Source organism: Eschrichtius robustus, chromosome 20 (genome assembly GCF_028021215.1).
Source record: "Eschrichtius robustus isolate mEscRob2 chromosome 20, mEscRob2.pri, whole genome shotgun sequence".
Lineage (NCBI taxonomy): Eukaryota > Metazoa > Chordata > Mammalia > Artiodactyla > Eschrichtiidae > Eschrichtius > Eschrichtius robustus.
Window position 1 is genome coordinate 18,901,062 of NC_090843.1, and position 20,938 is coordinate 18,921,999.

Below are 20,938 nucleotides of genomic sequence, written 5' to 3' on the forward strand. Positions count from 1 at the left end.
GGAGGAGGAGAGAGATGACTTGAAGAGAAAGAAGATTTGGTACCTTTTATGCCTCTCCCATCCCAGCAGGAGAGCAGAGGCCAGAGCTGGGCTCACAAGCTGGGCAGTGCCAGGCGAGATGGGCATATGCCCTTGATTACTACCAGGACCGCAGGCCAAGCCTCCGCAGCCGCCACGGCCTCATAAATCAGTTTTTAAGTAGCAACCACATGGACATTTCCCAGCTGAGAGGCCTGGCCTCTGTTAGCCCAGCTAGGACAGCCCAGGTGGAGGGGCAGGTGCCAGGCCAAGGCAGGAAAAGAGAGAGGTTGTCATCAAGGCTTGATGGGCAATGGGGTTGGAGCTTGTTCAGGGAAAACCTGGGGGCAGGGGCTCCCACCAATAAGGAGTAGGTAAGAAGGTGACAGGTGCCTGGTAGTGGGTCCAGAGCCCCCTGTTGGGGCTCCCAGACCCCGCCCTGGGTTCCCCTGGGGGAAGCTGCTTATGATGAGGAGGATGGTGCTGCCCCTGGGACCTCCTCCCTCCAGGTCCCCCTCCCACCAGGAATCTATGTGAGTGTCAGGGCAGTGTGAGGGCCTGTGCACTTGGGTATCTGAATGTGCTCACAGCTCCTGTTGGGTAAGAAGGTACGTCCCCACTATCTAGCCCAGGCCCAGCACAGACCAAGTATCTGTAAAACTGCTTGAATGAATAAGTGATTGAGTGTGAAGGGGGCCAGTTATGTGTGTTTACAAGAAGGGGAGCATTCATATCTGAGTGTGTATGATCTCTGAGTCTGCGTGTATGTGCGTATGTGGAGGGTGTCTGTGGGTGCTCTGAGGAGGTCTAGTCTGACAGACATCCTTCCACATCCTCCTTTGCAGGATCTCCACCCCACACAGCCCTCCTGGGCCCTGATTCCCCCCTTCTGAGGACCCACCAGTAGCACAGCAGCTCCTGCATTTCACACCCCCAGCCCGATCCCCAGCTTGGCGCCCCCTCCTCCCCCCTGTGCAGGCCAGCGTTGGTGGCTGGGGGTGGGGGCTTGGCTGAGGATGCGGGGAGGGTCGGGAGTCCCGCCCCTGGAACCGCGGGCAGAACCGCGGGTGGGGCGCCCAGCCTTCCTGCGCCCGGTGTCTCTTCCCCGGGTGAACAGATGTCTCGGAATTTTAGATGTGCTCTCCGCCCCTCCTCGCAATACCCACCCCCCAACCCCAAGCTGGCACCGGCTGTGGTGTGGCGCCCTCCCTTCCCCCACCTCCGACAGCAGAACCGGCTGATGGATCAGGGAGCGCGGCCGGAGGCCTGGGCCGAGGGGCGGCGGAGGCCCACGGGGTCGCGGCAGCGGGCTGGGCCGAGTCTCGGAGGCTCCTGGCGTGGAGGGAACCGGGGCGGCGCGGCCCGGCCTCTTGCCTTCTCTCGTTCCTTCCCTTCTGCCGCAGCTCCTCAGCCCTGTCTCTCTTCGGTCCTCTGTCCGCGATCTACGGTCTCTCTGCCCCACCCCACAGCCCAGCCGCGTCTATGCAGACCCCCTCCGCACAGAGCCTCCCGCTTCGAGACAGAAACACCTCCTGGCAACTTCGGTGGAATTCCTCCCTCCAGAGACCCCTTTCCCTGCATTCCGTGAGCCACCCCATCCCCAGCTGGCCGCCCGCCCGCCCGCCCTCAGTAGAAACCCGGAGTTTATCCGGAGAACATGGAGGGAGGGCAGGAGGGGAGGGGGCTCCAGATTAGGGAGGCTGAGGAGGCTGGTCGGCCCGGGCTGAGAGACACCCAAATTCTCTAATCACTGCTAATTAACGAACAATCCAATTCCGTGGACCCCCAACTCGGGGAAGGGGGGGCGGGACCCGCTGAGGGCAGGCGGGGGCCTTGGCAGGGCTTGGCAGCCGGGTGGTGCCAGGCGCCCTCCCCCGCCCCACCCCCACCCGCCAGCATTCCGAGGTAACAGGCATTTGTTACCCGGCTCGTGCCAGGAGCGATTGGCAGGTTCGAGTAGGCACAGCCATTCCGCACGCAGATGTCCCTGTGCCCGCTCTCCTGATATGAATTCTGTCAGCTCCAAATCTGAGGGAGACGAGCAGACAGCCACACAGACAGTTACAGACACAGACACAGACACAGACCGTGCAATTGTCTGGAGGACTCAGAACTCCACAGATATTTTTCTTCCCTGAAAAAAAAAAAAAACTGAATGAAAGAAAAATAAGAAAGGCTCCCACTAATTTGGGGAGACGTGTCTGAACCCCTGAGAGCGGCCCTCACTCCTTCCATCCTCCCTTGGTTGCCTGCCCAGACTTTTCCAGCCTCCCCCAGCACCCTACAGCAGCATCCCTGAACTTCAAGTCAATGCAACTAGAGTTGCTGCAACCAGAGCTCCAGAGTTGGAGCCTGGGAGGTCTGCTCCCTTGACCCAGAACCCAGAATTTCTGAATCCCTGCAAAGCTCTAGAATATCACCAAGGTGTAGGTTCCAGTCGTCTAGAATCTCTGAAATTAAAAACTCCAGAACTCCCACTCCAGGGCAAATTGTGCCCAGTGTCCAATCTTTGGATCACCTTCTCCATTAGAGAGGGGGACCTGGGCACTGCCTGGTGCCCTGGAGTGGAGGGCCCCGCATGCCTGGTACTCACCGGCTGTCCCCAGCCTTGGCAACCAGCCCAAAATGCAGCCTGCCCTTTGACTTAGGAATGTGGAAAGGTCAGGCCCCCTGACTCCTGCCCCTTTCTGGCACTCTTTCCCAGCTCCAGTTCCCATCCTGACCCTCCACACCGAGGTGGACTTGGCTATTCCACCTCTGCCTGCCCGCCCCGCCCCACTCCCCGTGGCTGTGAGAGCGACCTGGTTGGTCACTGGGCATCTGTGAGCAGGATGGGCATGAAGGGCCACTGGGGTTTTGTTCTCCCTGGGCAGCCCATGCTGGTGGAAGAAGAGGAGGCAGGCAAAGGGGGCAAAGAAACTCCACAATGTCGGAGGAGAGGGCACGGAAGGGTTTGGGTTGTGGTTTGTTGGATTGATTTTTAGATTTTTTCTTTCTTTCTTTTTTAAAGCAAAAGCCCCCATCCTGTGTCATCATTTTTATGGGATCTGCAATTCTGGCAAAAATCTGTCTTTAATTTAGCTGTCCATATAAAAATCCTCACTGTATAATAATGAACAGATGCCATGGAATTTAAGCTGGAGCCTCGGCTCCTCCCCACTTTCCCCCCGCGCCTGGCACCGGGCACCGGGCACCGGCTGAGTGGCACAGACTGGCACCAACGCGCGAGCGAAGGGTGGGCAGGGGGCGACCTGGGCTCAGTGCCAGGGCGCTGGGGTTGTGAAGGGGTGTCCAGGCGCCGGGCTTAGCCAGCAGGGAGCTTTTTTCGTGGAGGCACCAAGGGAGAAGTGTTTGAGGAATTTTTCTGTCTTTTGCTACAAAGAGATCAGTAGTTAAGGATTTTGTTTTGGTTTTGCTTAGGGGCTGTGTGGTTCTTCTCAGATTTTTTAAAAAAGCACCGCCCTCCCCCCAATATAAACCCAAGTGTTTTCGCTGTTTTAACTGAGTTGTTTTTAACCCACCCCCTACGCGGCGCCCCGGCCTCTGCCTCAGAGCCCAGCCGAGCGCTCGTTCGCTGCAAGCGGGATCCGTTCCGCATCCGGCCGGGCCACGGTATCCCGGGCGCCGGCGCCTCCGGGGACTCCCGGGCACCTCCCCGCAGGGCATGGGTACCCTGCTGCCCTCCAGGAGTGAGGCCGGATGTGGCATCTGATTAAGGAGCAGGAGAGATGGAGGCAAGAGAGAAATCCTTACTTGCCCCACACGATTCGCTCGCTTTTCCCAAGGGGAAAGAAAAAACTCTGCGAGTCCAGTGTCCCCTGCTGCCTCCGCCTGCGGTCGAGAAAGCAGGCATCGACTCGGGATTGAGGGGTTGGTTCTGAGCACCCCCCCGCCCACCTCTCGCCTTTAATGCGACTCTGGCGAGAACAGATGTCCCAAGCCGGGCGGACTGCCCAGACCCCGCCCAGCTGTGCCCTTGGCGAAGACTTGGCTGAGGGTAGGAACTGGCACGCGGGTCCCCAAAGGGGTTTGGGGGCTCCCTCGGCCCTGGCGGGACCTGACTTCGCAGCCTTGGCCTCCTGGCTAGCACAGCCTCGGGCGGGAAGTGGAAGCGCCCCAGAAAGACCTGTTCCTAATTCAATTAATTCCGAAAAGAGGAATGAGACGCAGACAGAAGTGGAGGGAAGCCCAGAGAAAGGTTCGAATAACGGAACACCAGGCACACACTCTCGGCTCTGGAACCCTGCAACCTCAGTCGACCTGGGAGGCTGCGCTGGGCTCCTGCGCTGGAGCGGGCAGGCAAGTGGGCAGCACCAGAGCACATCCGGGCGCACATCTGGGCAGCGTCTCCACCCAACGCAGTGCTCCAGCTCCTTTGGCACAGGCAGCATCTAGGGGTTCCCTCGCCCTCTCCCCCGCCCCGAGTGCCCCAGCTTCCCCTCCCCACACTAGGAGGCTGAGGTTCCCATTCACTGGCAGCTGCCCCCAGAAACCGGTTGCCCTCCTGCTTGTGAGCCCAGGTTTGGTCTGGGCGTTCTCATGCTGGCACTCCTGAGCAGGTGGGGTGCCCCTACCCCATTGCTTTAGGGTGGAGAAAATTTCAGAGAGCAAAACGACCCTCCCAAGGTGTCTGTGCCCTTTCTTACCGTTTCTCAACCAGGAAAACTTTGTCCAGAATTTTAAAAGGATGAGGAATAGAAAGGCAGAAGCCTCTTCAGGATTTGGAAAAGGAGGAGGCTTTCAAGACTTTTCACCGCTCAGGTCGTCACCTCCCCTCTGGGCCTGTGGCCAGCGCCTGGGCACCCAGCCCTAAAGAAAGAAAAGTGACAGTGTCTTGGGCTGTGAGCTGAGAAGCCTGTTGTGACAGCCAAGGCCCGTCTGCCCCCTCCTACATCTCACCCAAAGAAAAAGCTCTCTCCTTTGGGCACATATGGGCAAGTCAGGTGTGGAATCCTGTGCTCACCCCTGTTGTCACATGGGGGGCCTGGGAGTGGAAGTCAAGGCCAAGGCTGGTCAGGCCTGGCCTCCACTGTCTCTTTCTTCCCGCCTTCCTTGAGAATTAAACTGTGGAATCTAGAACTATCCCTCTGTCTCAATGTTCCCTCAAATCAACAGATTCCTCCAAGGAGCAGGCAACTTCAGGTTAGAGATTTTGGAGAAGAGGAGGAAGAAAACGTTGCCCAAGAGGGAATGAAACCTCTGACCTCTGAGGGGGAATCCTTGCATCTCCCAGCTTGTGGACTTTCCCATAAAAGGGAAAAAGAGAGAAGTAAACACAAGACAGTGGAGTCTAGGGTGTGTCAGGACTTCCCTGTCGCTGACTCCAATGGGCTCAGTTTCCCTGGATTGTACTCAGTGATTTATTGAGCTGTCCCTCTGGGTGATGAAATCAGAGCTGAGGGTTCACTGGAGGTTCACTGTGGGGTCAGGGTCCAGACCCTGGCTGAAATAGGGTTAAACGGAGAGGGGAGAATCAGTAGTGCTTTCCCTCTCTTTCCCCTGATGTACAAATGGCCTGGACTCAGAGACATCTCTATTTCCCAGTCATTTCCAAATGCTGGACTTTGAACGGGGGTGGGAAAATCAAGAGGAGGGTGCCCTCCGGATTGATCTCGGCTCCAGCCTTCGGTTTGGCAGCCCAGGGGTTGAGCTGAGACGGCTGGTTCCTGCTTGGAGATCCCGTTGCTCAGGCTAGGGCAAGGAGGGCATGCGACTTCTCTCCTTGCCCTCTCCCTCCCACCGCTCTGTCCCCTTTTTTCCTCCCCGCCCCCCCAAAACACACCTCCTTCTGTTCCTGGAGCTTCTCCGAGTGTGTGCGCAGAAGCGGGAGAGCAGCGAGAGAAAAAGGCCTGCGAGGGGGAGTTTGGGGCCGTGTGTCCGCGCGCATCTTCTTCTCCTGCTCATCTCGCCATCTCGCCAGGGAAGTTGAGTGTTGGGGAGGGGGACGACGGGAGAATAGAGCTCAGCCGGAGTGCAGAGAGGTGGGGGAAGGGTCAGGAATTGGGAAAAGGGAGGCTCACGAGGACGCCGGTTTCACAAGAAGCAGAGGTGCTAGGGATCCCCACCCCAAAAGGGGCCCAGGGCACTCCGTCCGCCCGAAGTGACCACAGACACAGCGGCCCAAGAATCGTCAGCATCCTTGGAAAGGTCTGGGATCCGGCTTCAAAAACAGAATCGAGCCGCGTGGAAGAGCAAAGTGCAGGAGTCTGTGGTTTGGCCCGGGGAGCCACGTGGAGGGGTCTTTTGCGTCGGGCCCCAAGCCACTTGGATGCCACCCAGCCCGGGACTTCAGAGGGCGTTCTGGGAAACCAGCTGAATGGGAGGGAATCCCAATTAACCTTGCTCTTAGAGCAGGATAAGACTCAGGCCTCGGGATGTGTACCGAGTTCCTTTTCTCTCCAGTTGCCCCTGCCAGGCCATGACCCATGCCATGAGCAGACCTGACTCCTTCAGATTTGGGTCTGAGGTTCTCACTTTGGTCCATACTCCATGCAAGAAGTGAGGGAGATTGAAGGTGGGCCGACTTCTTTCTCCTAAGAATAGGGGTGATTTAGAGGTCTATAAGAGTCCCCCCCCCCGCCTTAGACCACCGACAGGGGCGAATCCTCAGAACGAAAGGCCCAGTTCTAAATCTCACGCTAGAGAAGCGATCCTATGAGAATTCCAGAGAAGGCGGTGAAATTTGGAAAGGATTCCAGTGAAATTCTCCGAAAACTGTGGGAGAATTCCGCCCAGAATTCCGGCAGGCCAGGCATTGGGAAGGGCCTCACGCTGCGCGGCACTCCCCGGAGCCAGGGAAGCTCAGCCTGCCTCTGGGGCAGGAAGAAAGTGCGAGGCTGGACGAGAGTCAGCACCCGGGAGCGGACAGCTCCCAGCCGGGTCCCCGCTCTGCCCCATCCATGCCGGGGTGGAGGAAGGAGGGCCACGTCTCTACTGGGATGGTCATTTAGGGGAGCCGCCGCGCTCAGGGTCAGAGAGTATAATCCTATCTTCCCTTTTGCACCTAGGGAGTCCTTCTTCAACTACCTTTCCCTTTCCCCCTTTGTCAGGGTGATCTCATTTTGGGGTCTTGGATCCAACCTTTAAAAGCCTCAGCGTGCCTGACCTCAAACAGCAAACTCAACACTACAACGCCCATTTCTGCTCTAAAACGAGCAGAAATATTTATGAAAAAATAATTTAAATAAGCAGAGTCAGAAACAGTCTGGTCCTGGTACTGCTAAGTGTATTCAGGCTTTGGGATGGGGGGGGGGCCTTTGGGACTTAGACCCTCTCCAAATATTCCAGGGGGCACTGATGTCTGGAGGGGGGGGGTTCTTTCCGGAGAGTCAGTTCAGAGCAGCCTCTGTCCCTGAGGCTCGGAGAAAATGAACTCTGGGGCTATCTTGCCTGAGAGGGGGAAGCGGCTTGGGCCCGAAGGCTCCTCCGAGGCGCCCTTCCTCCGTCTGCCTAAGTTGAGGGCTTCCTTCTACCGGGAGCTGCACCGGGCAGGAAGGGGGTTGTCCCTGTGTAGACCACAGGGCTTCTCGAGGCCCTGTCAGGGGAAGCTTGCGGCTAGGTCAAGCTCCACTCTGTCTACCTGGTGGACTCCTAGACTCAGGTCCCCTCATAGAACTCTGGGGTGTTCCTCCAACTTCATCAACACCCCTACAAATTTCAGCATTCCTGAGGCTGAAAAAGGCTGATTCCCTTGAGTCCACTGAAATTGCAAATTTAAGACTGAAAAGACTTCTCCCATTAACAGTTCATCCTCATAACCTTATAGTTTTCTGTTTTTGTTTTTTATTTTAAAACACCCCTGTCTGGCTCAAATGTTTGTCTCTTCATTTCTGCACACTTGTTTTTTGCACCAGTGAGCAGAGCGTTGTAAAATGACCGACTGCTCCCAACTCGGTCATTTTTCAGTGATGAAAAGATATTTTGTTTTCAAAAGAGGTGCGCGTGCATGTTTGGGAACTGAAGGAGTGGAATGAGATTAGTGCAATGCTTTGTGCTGGGGGCGTGTGTGAGTCTGTGTAAGGTCTGGGAGGGGCAGAAGTATAGCTGTTTCGGTGCCCAGTGGGTGGGTGGGAGTGGGTTTAGTGTGGGAATCCTACCCAGGAATGCCCAGGGTCCCTCTACATGGCCACTGCACAGTCACTTGACTCTGTTTCTCCATCACCCGGAGTCCCAGCTCAATCCCCCGAATGAAATGAGGCCACCGTGAGAAACCGGTCCGGCTTTGCATCTCATTTACATAAATATTTATTAATCGTCATTAAACTGAACAGAAACACGCAATGCACTTCGGGTGTCCGACGGGAGTTTCATCTTCACTACAAGAGGAAGGTAAAATTGCGTGTGAGTGTGTGGGTGAGTGTGTGGGTGTGTGGCCTGTGGGTTTGCATCTTTGCAGCGTGTGTTTGGATGCCTGATCTCCTGCCTCCGGTGGGAAGAGGTTCTCCTTTTGCCCCCTTTTTTGGGAAGTCTCCAGAAGGAGCCCTCAGCCCTCTCCCTGCCCACCTGCCAGCCAGAGCCAAGAGGATGTCTCGGACAAAAACCCCCTCTCCAGACACTGGAAATCGCCGGGCGCCTGGCGCCCACCGAGGCACAGTGGGGCAGGGGCGGGGCTGCCTCCAGCTCTCGGTCTCCTCCCTCATCCCGGGAAGGGACAGAGTTGCCTGCGGGGAGGGGGGGTGGTGTGCGGCGAGCTCTCCTCCCTCTGCCCCCGGACGCCCGCGCCGGGGCTGCGTGTGCGTGCGGTGTGGTGTGCGTGTGTGTCTTCCATGCAAACCCTCCCTCCCCAAACCGACCCCCCCAACAGTTTGCCATTCCATACAAATTTGGAAACAGATTTTTAAAAAACAGCAGGACGCACAACGGGGACGGGGCGGGGGAGGGCAGTGGCACTGGGGCCCCAAATCTCCGAGTCACTGATTGTAAGAACCTGGGGAGGGGAGGGGGCAGCGCCGGCCCCCACTTCACCAAAGTGCACAGATCCGCGCTTGGGCGGCGCGGCCCGCGGGCCGGGGGTGGGGGAGCATCCCGGGGCCGGGCCGGGCCGCTAGGCTCAGTCAGAACCTCCTTGCATAGATATTTGTGTCTTTTTATTATTGGTAGTAGTATTTTTTGCCTTTTATTGCTTCTAAAAGTTCTTACTGCGTTTTCTCTCCGATCCGGACTCTGCGTTCGGCCTCCGTCGCCTCATAGCTTTTTTTTTTTTTTTTTTTGTATGTTTGTTTGTTTGTTTAAAAAAGGAAAAGGGAAAAAATGGATTCTAGTTACAAATTGTCTTGGCCTCTCTCTTTCCTTCAATCCACATTCCCTCCCGCCAAAATTAAAATCACAAAACGCTTAGACTAGGGGTTGGGGATGATGAGGGCTTCCAGGTCCAGGCTCCGTGCCCTGACTTCTGCCCTCTTCGAGAAAGAGGGGGCGCCCGGCAGCTCGGTGTCTGTTCTAGTAATAATAATAATAATAATAATAATAATAATAATAATAATAGGGGGAAAACAGTATCCCATAGCTCAGCTGCCCCCTTACCAAAGCCTTTGGGCCTGCAGGGGGAAAGGGGAAGAGAAAACCTAAGTGCAGGGATTGGGAATTGGGGGGGGGGGATCTCCAGGGAGTGCCCAAAGAGGGGTCCCTGTAGAAGTACTCCCTGGGAAAGAGGAGGAGGGAACCCCTTGGGGAGAGAGAAGGCAGTCCCCTGGGGGAAGCGAGGCCCCTGGGACGGGCCACCCACAGGTAAGAGGACCGCGCTGCCTAGGAGAGCGGCAGGACCGGCAGCCCGCTCCCCGCGCCCCGCGCCGGAGTAGGTGGGGTGCCCCTGCGCTCGGGGGGCCTAGGGGCAGGGGTGCGGGCAAAGGCAAAAGAAAAAGAAAGGGGCGGGCGCGAGGTCTCAGTTATGGAAAAACGCATTGAGCTCCTCGTACACGGGGCCCCGGTCGTGGTGAAGGTGCATATCGTAAGACAAGAGATTCTCCGAGTGGACGCCCCCGCGCACAGCCGACGAGCCGAAGACCAGCCCGTGGCCCGTGGGCCGCGAGCCGGGCAGCGCCGAGTAGTGCATAGAGTAATGGTAGCTCTTCTCGTGGTCGGGCGACGAGTCCTGCTTGAGCGAGAAGTTGCCATTGAGACAGAGCGGGGGGCTGAGCGGGCCCTCGTACTCGGAGCTGTTGTAGTCCGGGCTCGCACCGCCGCCGCCAGCCGCCGCGTACAGCGTCTCGTAGGCGGCGCAGTAGCCGTGGGTCCGCAGGGCGTGCGCCGCGCCGCTGCCCAGGCCGCCCGCCGCCTGGCACTGTGCGCCCGCCAGGCGCGAGCACGGGTACGGGTAGGGGTGCATGGCGAATGGGCCGCCGGAGCCGTGGAAGCGGCCCGTGCCGTCGGCGCCCTGCTCAGTGAGGAAGTTGCGCGAGTTGAGCTGCAGGCAGCCGGCCACCAGGTTGGTGGTGGGCTGCGACAGGCCCTTGCACAGTGTCTGCACGTAGGACACCAGGTCGGGTCGCTTGCCCGAGCGCAGAATCTCAGAGAGCGCCCAGATGTAGTTCTTGGCGAGGCGCAGCGTCTCGATCTTGGACAGCTTCTGTGTCTTGGAGTAGCAGGGCACCACCTTCCGCAGGTTGTCCAGCGCCGCGTTCAGGTCGTGCATGCGGTTGCGCTCCCGCGCGTTCGCCTTCTGCCGCCGCAGCTTGGAGCGCTCCAGGCGCGCCTTGGTCATCTTGCGCTTCTTGGGCCCGCGCTTCTTGGGCCGCTCGCCCTCTGCCTCGTCCAGCCCTTCCTCTTCCTCCTCTTCCTCCTCCTCCTCGCCCCCCAGCTCGCCTTCCTCCTTGACCTCGGCCAGCGCGGCCTCCGGCACCTCGTCAGCACGGAGAGGGACGGGCTTGGCGGCCCGGGCGGGCCCCGGAGCCCCGGGCCCCGGCGGAGGCGGAGGTGGCGGCGGCGCCTCGCCCTTGTCGCTTCTCGGCTCGTCGTCGTCGCCGTCGCCCCAGCTGGCGAACTTGGGCACGTCCGAGAGGAGACCGGGCTCGCTGAACAGGCGGGTCAGCATGGTGCCTGAGGGCGCCCGGCGGGCGGGAAGAGGAGAGAGCACAGAGTTAGGGGAACGCTGGGGTCATCCCGACCCCCGTAACCCTCCTCCACCCCCAAGTCCGGTGCGGGTTCCCGCCCGGGGGGCCCTGGGTGCCCACCTCCTCCGCTTGCCCCACCCCGAGCCAGCCCAGCCCAGCCCCGCCGCCCGCCCGGGGTCTCGGCACAGGCCCTTTCTCCGGCGCTGGGCCCCGGCTCCACCCCTCGCCTGAACGAGGGGCCGCTCCCCGCGCCGGTCCTCTCCGGGTGTGGTCGGGGACAGAACAGGGGCTTTAGGGAGCAGATCTTTCGCCGGGGGAGGCGGCGCGATCGCCAGGAAGCCTCTTCTCTCCCGGCGGTGGAGGAAGGCTGGGCGGCCGCGGTGGGGCAGCTGCCCCGCTCGGCGGCTCCGGCGGCCCGGGCCCCGCCGCCCGGCTCCCCCGCCCTCCCGTGGCTCTCACCCCCACACTCCCTAATCCAATTTGCAACTTGGCCGCGCGCCGCCCTCGGCTCGGCCCCCACCCCCGCAGCCCCAGTTCCAGAGGCGGGAGGATCGTCTCCTCCAGCCGGGCGTCCCCAGCTCCCGGAGCTGGCTCGGGGCGGCAAGGACTGAGAAAGCCGGGCGTGGGGAGGAGACTGAGAGAAGCGAGCCCCGTCCGTCTCCCCTGCGGTCAGGGACCCCCTTCCCCCCTTTAAACTGCCTCCCTCCCACACGGCTCTCCAGATCTCGTTGTATTTCGGGATTGATGGGAAAAAATCCAAATTTGTTTGTTTGCTTCTCTCTCTCTCTCTCTTTTTTTTTCGGTGGTGGGGAAAGGTCGAAGGTTCCTCCGGGACAACCATGGGGGGGGTTCCCACCTCAGCCTCTTCACGCCCCACCATGACCCTGCTTTCCCCCTCCTCCCCAAGCCCATCGCAGGCAGAGACGCCTCCCTCCTCAGCCCACTGAGCTGCAGCCCCTAGGGGAGAGGGAACCCTGGGCGCCTCCGATGCCCACCCCATGAGGGGGCATCGTCCCGGGAAGGGGGGATTTAGGGACCCTCCTGTCGGCCGAAGAAGCTGCCCCCCACCCCCCAAGCGGCGGGTCAGATCTAGCTGCCTTTCGGACAACTTACCTCGGAGAGGAGTCAAGGGGAGAGGGGAGGGGAGGGGGGGGGAGGGGGGCAAGAGAGAGAGGGGGGAGAAGAGGAATCTTCTCGCTTATTTCATTGTTCCCCCATCTTCAGGGAGCGGGGGCAGCGGCTCCTCAAGGCGGCAGGCGCCGGCGTCTTCAGAGCGCCATGCGAACCGCGGAGCGAGTGTGGCATCTCTACCAGGCGGGGTACCAGCCTCTATGCCAGGCCATATGGGCTTGGCACGTCACGGGCAGCAGCTATCACATGAGAGACGGTGATTGGCATGCGTCTGCATTGGGGGAGAGCCGGCTCCCCCGGGACCCGCCGCCATCTGTCACTCTCTACTCCAAAAAAAAAAAAAAAAAAAATTAAATAAATAAAGGAAATAAATAAATATCTCTGCCTCCCTCCCCTCCCCGCCCAACGCAGGGAAAGCAGGGATTGAGAGGGAGGTAGGAGGAGTTGCCCCCCCTTGGATATAGAGTCCCCCACAAGGGAACAATGGGGTGGTAAGGCTGGAACTTGGGGGGTTTTGATGTCCCCAATTCTATGCTGCCTCCAGGGCCCTGTTCTGTCCATTTCCTCCCTTGCAGGCCGCCAAAGGTGGGTCAGGGACCAGACCCTCGGCTCTGGAGGAGGGACCTCTATGTTTGCCTCCACCCTCTCCCCGACCCCCAGGAGGATCCCCTCGGTCACAAAGGGACAGCTGAGGCCCCCTCCCAGGGTGGGCGTGGGGGGCGTTCCTGGCCTAAGCCCCATAGGTAGATGTTGGCACCGTGCCATCCCTCATCCCTGTCTGCCCCTCCCCCACCCACCCTCACGCACACACAACATATGTGGCTGAACGCAATTCAAACCAAGGGAAAGACAGAGGAAAGGAAAGACTTGCCTGGATGTCTGTGCCTTTGCATGGGCGTGTGTGTGTCTGTGGGGACATGTGTGTATATCAGTGGCGTCAGCTGATGGGAAAGATTTCCTTGGGTGTTTAGGGGTATATGTAGGTTTGGATGGGAATGGAAAGGAACCCTTGGGATGAGCCAATGCACCCACCATCTGGGGGTGTGGGAGAGGGCTCAGTCTGGATTCCTAACCCAGAAACTTCTCCCTCCTCTCCCCCCCTTCCCTGCCCAACATACTTTCCCCCTGCTAGACAAGTGACCATCCCACCAGTGGCTTTGTCTCCTGGCCTCTGACTAGCTTATTTGAGGGAGGAGGGGGCTGAGCTGGGAATTGCCTAAAGTTCCTGGAAGAGGCTCAAGCATTCTCCTCCCCCTGCAAAAAAATACTGCAAGTACTGAAGCCAACTCCAGCAGTCTTGAGAGTGACCAGGGGGAGGTAGGTCAGACAGGTGTCTTGATAAGGAAGGTAGGAAGTTGCTGTTTTACCTTACAGCTCACCTTTCAACCCTCTCCCTGGGCCAGACACAGATGCAAATGGCACGAGTTGAGGGAGGTAGCTTTAGACACACACACACACACACACACACACACACACACGTGTTCCTCACTCTGTGGTGCAGAAAATGGATACACACCCCTACTCCAATAGATTCATGTGTGTAAGCAGGTAATCACAACCAGGTGTAGAGAAACCCTTGTCTACACCTTTCTACACCTTTATTCAGGCATTCGTGTGTTTCAGACCCACGTTTCCTATCCCTCCCCACCCTCCAGCTTCCATATGCTTAGACAACTTCAATTATACTTTAACCACATGCACTTTGGTGGCAACCACGTGCTAAGCACTGGTTGGTGCAAAGATGGGGGTTTCACCCTCAATCTGGACAGGAACAGTTTTCTGTTCTGGAGGTTCTAGGACCTCCAGAAGGGGTCTCGGGCTGGTAAGACACTGATTTGATGCCTGGTAGAATGAATTAGGTTCTAAACAGAGGTACGCATGATGGCCAAGGAGGCCTTGGAGAAGGGGGGCTGGCACTGCGTGAGCCAGGACCAGGTACCAAAAGGCACCTCAAACCTTCCTCCTACAGAGGCCCATAGAGGGGAACTGACTTGCCCAGGACCACACAGTGGAGAGCAGAACTTGATCTAGAATCCAGGGACTTGACTCCCAGCCCAGTGCTCCTTCTACAGTCACACAGTCTGCCTCAGGGGTCTCCAAGGATGAGAAACCAATGGTAAGTTTTCCTCCACTCATACATCCTGGTTCTGGGAAGGTAGGCTCCCACCCATGGTCTGGCAGATGGTCTGGGGCACTCTGGGCATGGCAGAGAGAAGGGCCAAAGGATAGGCCTCAGGTGGGGCAGAGACTCAGGGGTGCTGGCCAGGCCTCTGTCCATGTTTGGGCACAGCCTCAAAGGCTTTCCTGTCCCTTTACAAGGGTGGGGGTCTTCAATCCTGACACATGGCCCTTCTTGAGCCCCCCAGTCACATGGTATTTTGATTACATGCACATGCTTTGGGCTCTGATTCCTGGCCACCCTACTTACCAGCTTTAAAGAATGCTGAATGCCTTGAGCAAGTTACATAACGGCTCTCAGTCTTGATTTTCCCATCTGTAAAATGGGGACAATTATGCTACACCTCATAGGGTTGTTGTTAGTATAAATGGGATAGTACATGTATTGGGTTTAGCACAGGGCTAGCAATAGAGTGCGCCTTCAATAAATGCCCACTCTCCTTTTTATTAAAGCACTTTGTAAACTGTAACACGCTTTATGCTATTAATTTCTTGCACATACACATTCAGAATGCTTTGTCTACATGAGAACTGAGTTTTTGTTGAATTAATGGGTGAATGAATGGATGAGTAAGTGAATTAATGCTTCCTTGGGGTCGAAAGATACCCCCTGCCCTCTCCTTTGGACACTGGGGCCTGGGTTAAGCCTCACAGGCCCCTACCAGCTCTGCTTTCTGCTCCAGGCAGGAGGCAGACCTCCTCAGCATAGGGGAGCCCTTCAGAGGCTCTTCCATCCCTCCCTTATCTCCTGTCAGGAATGACCTCAGCTCCTTTCAGACCCCCGGAGAAAGAGGCCTGAGGGGTCAGGGGGCTATACCTTGGGGTATGGAGAACTTCAGCCCTCTCAGTCTGTTTGCTGCCCCTGTCTTTTCTTCCTTCAGAAAAATGGAACAAGTTTTTCTCACTCGACACATTTCAACTTTTTTTTAGAAGATACAATAAAAAAAAAAAAAAAAAAACAGGGGAAAATTGGAACAGAGGGAGGTGTGGGATGGGCCCGCCTTAGACATGGGCTTGAAAGAGGTATAACACACACGTGTCCACATACACATGCACAAGCATGAACATACAGGGACGTCTGTGCTCCGCTCTGTGCATCCAGAGATGCAGAGATGCAGTGATGGAGAGACAGAAAGAGCCAGAAATGGAAGGAAGGAGACGGAAGGAGAAGGACACCCAGAGATGCCATCTGTTCCTCCCCCTGGCATTGGGGGAAGGGAGTTGGTGAGGGGCCTGGTCCCCTCTGGGTCTCTGAGAGGGAAAGGGGAAGGCTGGGCACCTCAGCCAGGTCGGGAAGACTCCCATTTCTGCTGCCCACTCCCATCCAGGGAGCTGGGAGCTGAGGGTCTGAGGTTCCCATGGAGACATAGCCCCATCCCAGGGGAGGCCACAGTCTGGGCACCTAAAATGGCTGCCTCAGAGGGGTGGCGGCCATTTTGTGCAGGCGGAGGTCCTGGTGGGGAGCATTGCGGGTGTAGAGGGGAGAGAGAGGGAAGGGATAGGTCACTCCTGAGCAGTCTAGGTAATCTTGCTCAGAGGACAGGAGAATGTTCTATAAAACTGCTCTCACCAAAAAAACCCCAAAACAGAACCAAAAACCAAAAAAAAGAAAAAAAACAACACACCACACACACACACAAATCTGTAAACCCGCGTTGCACTCTGACACCCAAAAAGGACACCTAGTCAGATGCCACCACCACCACCAGCACCATGCTCCAAATAAGACTGGTGGGGGCACTTGTGCCGGAGAAGGAGATCTCCTTTCCCACCAAAGTGCCAGACCACGAGGAGCAGGTGGGTGAGAACCCAGGCGTCCATTCCCCGGCCGCGGCCCTCTATCTCCTCTCCCGGGGCCTCCCCGGCTGGGGTGGGCAGGCGGGTGAAGAACGAGGGCAGGAGCAGGGCGAGGAGGGGGCGGTCTGCTCTGCTCGCCCCCACCTCTGATTTGAGGGGAAGGGCAGGAATGTGGGGATCCTCCGAGGGCCCCCGGTGCTCCCCGCATCGGCTGTGCTGCGAGGAAGGAGGGAGGGGAGGGGGCAGGCTGGCGCTGCCCAGACGGCGACTCTTCCAGCAATTCGGATGCTCGAAGCTCCCTCCTGAAGTATCAGAGCACCTGCCGCCCTCTTCCCCAGCCCCCTGCCCACCTCAAGTCCAAAAGGACGTTGGGGGAGGGGACCTGCCGCTTCTTCCTGGCTCTGGGGAGGGCACCTGCCCCGCTGCCCCCTCCCCCCACCCGCTGCAGTGTTCTGGGGAGCGGCGGGCACGCCAGATGGCGTGGCTGAGAATGCGGCGACGTTGCCGGGAGGTGAGGGCTGGCACGGGTGATATGCGGCTGCGTGCCTTGTGGTGCCGCTGGGGAGGGGGAGGGGGAGGACCAGTGAGGTGTAGCCCGCCTCCTCTGTGCTGACCTCCTGGCCTGACCTCCAGAGCTCACTACCAGGATTCTCTTCGACTTTCTTTGCCTGCGCCCTGGGCTCCCGCTCTGGGCCTAGGCGCCACGCGCAAAGATAGGTGGGCACATGCCCGCCGCTGCAGGCATGAGCTGAGAGTCCTGGGCCAGACCCCTGCTGCACAGCCCCCTAACCTGGAACAAAGGCCGATGGAGGAGACCCACTAGTCCTCCAGCAAAGCCAGCACCCTTGGGATTGGTCCTTTGCTCCAAAAGTACAGTGACCTGTGCCCCATAACCTTTGACTTCTGGCTTCTGAGCCCTGTTCTTCTGAAAAGAGCTCCTTCCCTGACAGGCTCTGGCCTCTGAGTCCTTTTTTTCATCAAACTCGTTCTCATTCCTCACCAAGAGGGTTACTGGTTGGACGTCTCCTCCTGGCAGCCTTCCCTGATCTCCCCAGGCAGCTTCCGTACTTACCACCCTCTGTTAGGAGAAGCCATTTACCCATGTCTCCCTGACTTGACTGTGGTGACTACTTACCTTATAGCTCAGTAGTCCGGGGCTTCACATAGTTGTATAGAGTTGGTGCTCAATAAATGCTCCTTGCGTTAATGCCTGGCTGATTTATAGGGTTTGGGGTACTGGAGCCTTTCTCCAGAGACTCTTCTAAAGCAGTCAGGTCCAAGGCCCTGGGTCAATCCCTGAGCCCCTGGACTCCCCTCCTGCCTTTTGCACAAATTTCAGTGTGGGGAGGAGGACTTGGGATGCGGGGGTCACAGGTTCCCCTCAAAGTAGCTTTCAGAGAGAGGGCTCAGGGCATGGAGGCTGAGCCTGGGAGTGCCCGACCCCCATTCCCTGGGCACCAAGCTCAGATTCTGAGGCCACATGAGGCCCAAAATGCCTCCCCTTCCAGGGTGGTTCCTGCCCAGCTGTAGACCCCCTTCTTGGACCTCACACCTCTCTGCAGGCTCAGAGCCCCTCTCCTTCCTCTCCCTACCCCACACCTTCCCTGCATGGGGTAAAGGCAACTCCCCGAGGGGAGGGGAGATGAGGTCCAGGGACACAGCTGAGTCCCACTCCCACTGCCATTTCTTCTTTGCTGACGCTACTCCCCAAAGCCACCCCCCAATATCTCAACCCTTCTGTCTTATGGACCTGGCCCAGGCTCTCTTCCCCTGGGAAGCTCTGACTTCCCACAGGCCCTTGCTCCTCTGGCTTCCCGCATAAGACCGAGGCTGTTCATCCTGTTGAAAAGTCAAATCTGAACGTGACATTCCCCTACTCAGGCACCTACAGTGGCTCCCCATCACCCCTAGGATCAGGCCATGCTCCTTAGGGACACCCTGCTCTGGCTCCTACGCAGCTCTCTCTCGACGCTTGTCCCTGCCTTGAACTCTCCCCCTCAGCCACTCTAAACTCCTTCAGCTTTCACGAGCCTCATGCCTATGAGCCCTTGCTCAGGCTGTCCCCTCTGCTTGGAGCACCCTCTCCACTTTCTTCACCTTTTAAGCCTAAGCAACACCTCCTCCAGGAAGTCTCTCTGGGTTAGATGCCCCTCCCCAGACTTCCCTAATGCCTTCTGCACACCTCTATGGAGGCATAGGCCATGACCTTTGCCTCATGGGTCTCTCCCACCTGGAAGGCAGGAACTGGTCCCAGAGCCTGGCACATACAATATCCTCAATAAGTGGTCGTGGTGACAAAGGTCCGTCCTGCCACTGCCCAGAAACTGAAGGCTGCAGCCAGGACAGGACACCTGCCTAGGGGAAGCTCCTCCTCCTTTCCCCTCAGCCTCCCTACCAATCCCTGCACTGACATGGAACGTCAGCCTTCCCCTCTGTAAAATGGGCATGATAATTACAATAAGATGCCTGCTAAGCATCAAATGAGCTAACAAATGTGGAAGTGCTGCCTCAGCAACTGCCCCATCCAGGTATGGCTGGTTTTGCCTCAGGGCCCTGATCAACTTAAAAAAAAACAAAAAAACAAAAACAAAAACAAAAACAAAAAAACTTTGGGACTTCCCTGATGGCGCAGTGGTTAAGAATCTGCCTGCCAATGCAGGGGACACATGTTTGAGCCCTGGTCCGGGAAGATCCCACACGCCGCGAAGCAACTAAGCCCCTGCGCCACAACTACTGAGCCTGCGGTCTAGAGCCCACGTGCCACAACTACTGAAGGCCGCGTGCCTAGAGCCTGTGCTCCGCAGCAAGAGAAAATATTGCAATGAGAAGCCCACGCACCGCAACGAAGAGTAGCCCCCACCTGCCGCAACTAGAGAAAGCCCGCGTGCAGCAACGAAGACCCAACACAGCCAAAAATAAAGAAAGAAAGAAAGAATTAAAAACAAAACTTTGTTCCTGAAGCTCTGTTCATCACTGCATCTTTGTTCTGCCTTTCTTGTCAGTTTTCCAAGTGAGCAGTTGGGATGTCCTGCCCCTGCCCCTCCACGGGTCTGCAGAGGAGGGCAGTCAGTGGAAGAGGGAGCTCGGGCTGGTCAAAAGAACACCAGACTTAGCAGGGTCTCAACCTTGGTCAAATCATGTAACCTTCTGCTTCCTCATCTGTGAAATGGGGCTAGTGCCACTTGTCCACCTGCTGTCTCTCTCAGCACTGATGGGAGGACCAAAAGGACAGTGATTATGAAGTGCACTTGGAGTCGTTAAGTCCTGATTGATGGCAGATAGTGGGAGCCTGATGGGGAAGTGCAGGGCAGTGGGAAGAGCACAGGGCGGGTGTGCATCCCAGGTTTCTTTCCTCCAGGCAGGCTCTGCTTTGAACTTGCCCATGACTTGGGCATGTCCTGATTTCCTCCCCTGGAAATCAGAATCAAGGATCTGGGCTGGGGACTTCTGGGTACCTGGTACCGGACAGTTCTCTGATGCCTCCCTTGAGCCCAGTAACAGTGCATGGGGCACCTGAGGCTGGCAGTGGGCACAGAGGACCCACAGCTGCAGTGGTGCTGGTACTCACAGGAGGACAACCTTAAAGGGCTGTGCATGGGGTGGGGGCAGGGGTGTGCATGCAGGGCAAAGCCAGGGCAGAAGGTCACAATTTAACCAGAGACCTCTTGGCTTAGCCCCTGGGAGACTGGAGCCCAAGACAGTGTGAATGAGACTTAGCCCTTACTTCCCTGGTTCAGTACCCTGTGGGATCAGGGGGGCATGGGGAGGGAAGGGAACAGTCTAGGGGTAGGAGCCTCATGGCCCAATGCCCCACCTTACAGATAAGGAAACCACAGCACAGAGAGGGGAAGCAACATGCCTTGTTTCACACAATAAGTGGTGACAGAGCTGGGACTAGAAACTAGGACCCTGATTACCGCTTTGGGGTCCTCCTGTCCCTGGGGCCTCAGAGCTCTCTGTAATACTTCAATGTTTTGTAATCCATAATAGTGAAATAATGACAGCGGCAGTGTTATCTGTGCCAGGCCCTGGCTTCACACACACAATCTTATTTCATTCTCACCATGACCTCGGATGTGGGATTACTGTTACCTCCACTTAAAGACTAGATGCTGAAGCACAGAGAGGTTGAGGTTAAGGTTGCTGTGTCGGACTTCCCTGGTGGCACAGTGGTTAAGAATCTGCCTGCCAGTGCAGGGGACATGGGTTTGAACCCTGGTCCGGGAAGATTCCCATATGCCGCAGAGCAACTAAGCCTGTGAGCCACAACTACTGAACCCATGCGCCTAGAGCCTGTGCTCGGCAACAAGAGAAGCCACCGCAATGAGAAGCCCACGCGCCACAACTAAGAGTAGCCCCTGCTCTCCGCAACTGGAGAAAGCCCACAGGCAGCAACGATGACCCAACGCAGCCAAAAATAAATAAATTTATTTTTTTTAAATGTTGCTGTGTCAAGGTCACATGGCTGGTAAGTGGCAGAGCCTGGATTTGAACCAAGCTCTGCCTTACTCTGAGTCCAATCTCTTACTCACTTTTACAAACAGTGTTCCTTTCTGTGAAACCTGGGTTATCTCCACACTGTGGGACCAGCAGACTCTACAACAGAGAGGGAAAGGAGGGCACCCTGGGAGGATCTGGGGCCAAGGGTTTGCCTGTTATCCAGGCCCCCACGTAATGGGAGTCAGTGCCCTGGCCTGGGTCTCTGCAGTTCTACTCATGGTAGGTGGGGGGTGGGGGTCTCTCTACACAGGGAAAGGGGCAGTCAC

General features: G+C 57.4%; 1 protein-coding gene across 1 annotated transcript; it reads right to left on the minus strand.

The window, feature by feature from the left end:
• Positions 1-9,898: 9,898 nt before the first annotated feature.
• On the minus strand, positions 9,899-11,047 carry NEUROD2 (neuronal differentiation 2). Its single transcript, XM_068530891.1, has one exon. It carries the CDS (start codon positions 11,045-11,047, stop codon positions 9,899-9,901), a length of 1,149 nt encoding a protein of 382 aa, XP_068386992.1.
• Positions 11,048-20,938: the final 9,891 nt, after the last annotated feature.

What these genes read in the sequence shown, in the direction of transcription:
- NEUROD2 (XM_068530891.1), bottom strand. Translation starts at nt 11,047, where the DNA reads ATGCTGACCCGCCTGTTCAGCGAGCCCGGTCTCCTCTCGGACGTGCCC.